This window comes from Pteropus vampyrus, unplaced genomic scaffold (genome assembly GCF_000151845.1).
Source record: "Pteropus vampyrus isolate Shadow unplaced genomic scaffold, Pvam_2.0 Scaffold50, whole genome shotgun sequence".
In the NCBI taxonomy this organism is placed as follows: Eukaryota; Metazoa; Chordata; class Mammalia; order Chiroptera; family Pteropodidae; genus Pteropus; species Pteropus vampyrus.
In genome coordinates, this window is record NW_011888831.1 from 5,388,153 (window position 1) to 5,390,234 (window position 2,082).

A 2,082-nucleotide genomic window follows, 5' to 3' on the forward strand; every position below is an offset into this window, starting at 1 on the left:
ACTCGTCGATGTATGGCATGGTCTCCGAGCCCTCCGGGGGCCCCTTCTGCTCCTCATTCCCCTCTCCGTCGTAGTCGTCTGCCCCGTAGCTGAAGTCTGAGACAAGGAACAAGAAAGGCCACTGAGAGTCCTCCACCAGGGCTGCCAGGGACTGGTAGCGCAGTGGGCGCCTGCGGCGGCCCCCGGCTGCCATGCCCCCGGCCGCAGCATCCACGGCCGGCCCAGGCAGGGGCTGCGTGGGGCCCGGGCTTCGTGCGGGGCTGGGGAGGGCCAGCAGGCACGGGCGCTGCTGTTTAGGGGCTTCTGGGAGCCGGGGAGGAGCGGCTTCACTGTTGCCGCCCGCTTAATAGCATGTCAGTCGCATATTTCGAGCTGCTGTTTCCTTTGCCTCCTGCCTAATTCCAAGTCTAAAAATTAACAGTGGGAGCAGGAGGCAGGACGCTTCCAACTCTCCTCTCTGAGTCACCATTTTGCTTTTTATAGGGAATAAGGAGGTGGGGGCGGGCCAAGCGATGTCACTTCCTGAGCCCCTCCTCCTAAGGTACCATTTGTACACTGAGCCCTATCTCTGAGAGGGGGGGGGGGGGGGGGGGGGGGGGGGGGGGTGAAGAGCAGGTTTCTGAGTAGAGGGTTGAGGAACTGCACCCAAGGGAGCCTTCACCCCTCCAAACAAGGCCCCGTGCAGGACAGAAGCCCAAGGCTGGCAGAGCGTGGGTGGGAAGGCGGCACCGAGACCTGGCAAGAACACGATGGAACACAGACTCCTCAAAAGCCGGCACTTACTTCTATAATTTCAATGTGGGCCTCCTTTGGAGAAGGAGGGAAGAAAAGGCTGTAGGGAAGTTGAGCTGCTGTTAACCCCCTTGGCTGCTAGCACCACTCAGGCTCTAGAACCCACACACGGACACCCCTTCCCTGGGACAGCAGGCTGGGCCCATGGAGGGGCACAGGACAGCCCACCAATGGGAGTCTCTCCTGCAGCAGCATGAAGGACACTCCCACCCCCACCACCAAACCTCTGGCTGGGCTTGTCCCATCATCTGCTCAGGGTCCCAGCTCAACACTTGTATAGCACATGGCCTTCTAGTGCCTCTGCTGATACTGCCCATTTATCCCTGAGCCCCTGGGCAGGAACTGGGTGTCTCAAGTCATCATTGTGTGCCCAGCACCCATAGACTGACATGCAGCAGGACCTCGGGAAACGTGTGTGGAGGGAATGAATGGGCAGAGAAATGCACTGTCCCTCTCAGGTCTGAGGCTTGAGCCAAGTTCTCCACTAGGGCCTGGCTCCTCCTCCTCCTCTGTCACAGCGCACCAACACCCCCGGGCAGCCGGCAGCCTGAGAATGCTGTCAACAGGTTACCAGGGCGCCTGGCCACAGCCACACTCAATCCAATCTGGCCTTTTGGCAGCCAAGAGCTTCCCCAAGCCTCGCTGCACCTGCTCTGGCCGACTTCCTCTCTAGTCCTTCTGTTGACAGCCCATTAAGCTGTCAGGGTATGTGGGCTATTGTGTTCTTTTTTCCCCCCAGGACAGGCATGTATGTGAAGAACCACAGGACTTAGTGATCCAGCCACTGAGATGAGCGTATGCCATGTACCCAGGAAATAGGGCTCACTGCCCTGAAGGACACAGGGCCTATACCTGAGGCTGGTAGGAGGTGAGCCAACCCTGCTATTTCCATGGGTTGAGAGGGAGAAAGACGAGCTGCAGCATGTAGTCTGCCCAAGTCTGGCACCATGAGGGGGCCTGGCTGTTTGCTGACATCTACTCACTTTGGAGAGGCACAGGAGGAAATGAAACATCATGTTAATCTGCCATCTCTTTTCCAGGAGGCTCCAGGCTGCCCTGTTACTGCTTGGAGTCAAAGCTGGCACTGTGAGTTATGGTGAACTCTGGCCTGGCCAAGAGTTCAGATTCCAGCAAGCCACATGGACTCTCCTATGTTCCCAGGGGTCACAGGACCAGATCCCTCACCCAAGACCTTTCCCAAGGGCAGGGGAGAAGGGACAACAAGAAGATGGTATGGCTCACTTCTACCGCAGCCTGAAGCTGCGTGGGTCACAGTCGGGTGGGAAGGTC

General features: G+C 58.5%; 1 protein-coding gene across 1 annotated transcript in view; it reads right to left on the reverse strand.

Moving 5' to 3' along the window:
* The window catches only part of ABR (active BCR-related), a 183,969-nt gene that overhangs the window by 101,383 nt on the left and 80,504 nt on the right, over window positions 1-2,082 (reverse strand). Inside the window, exon 2 of the mRNA XM_011359903.2 lies at window positions 3-96. Within this exon, the coding sequence (XP_011358205.2) occupies window positions 3-96 (94 nt within the window). The remainder of the gene's footprint in view (window positions 1-2; window positions 97-2,082) is intronic.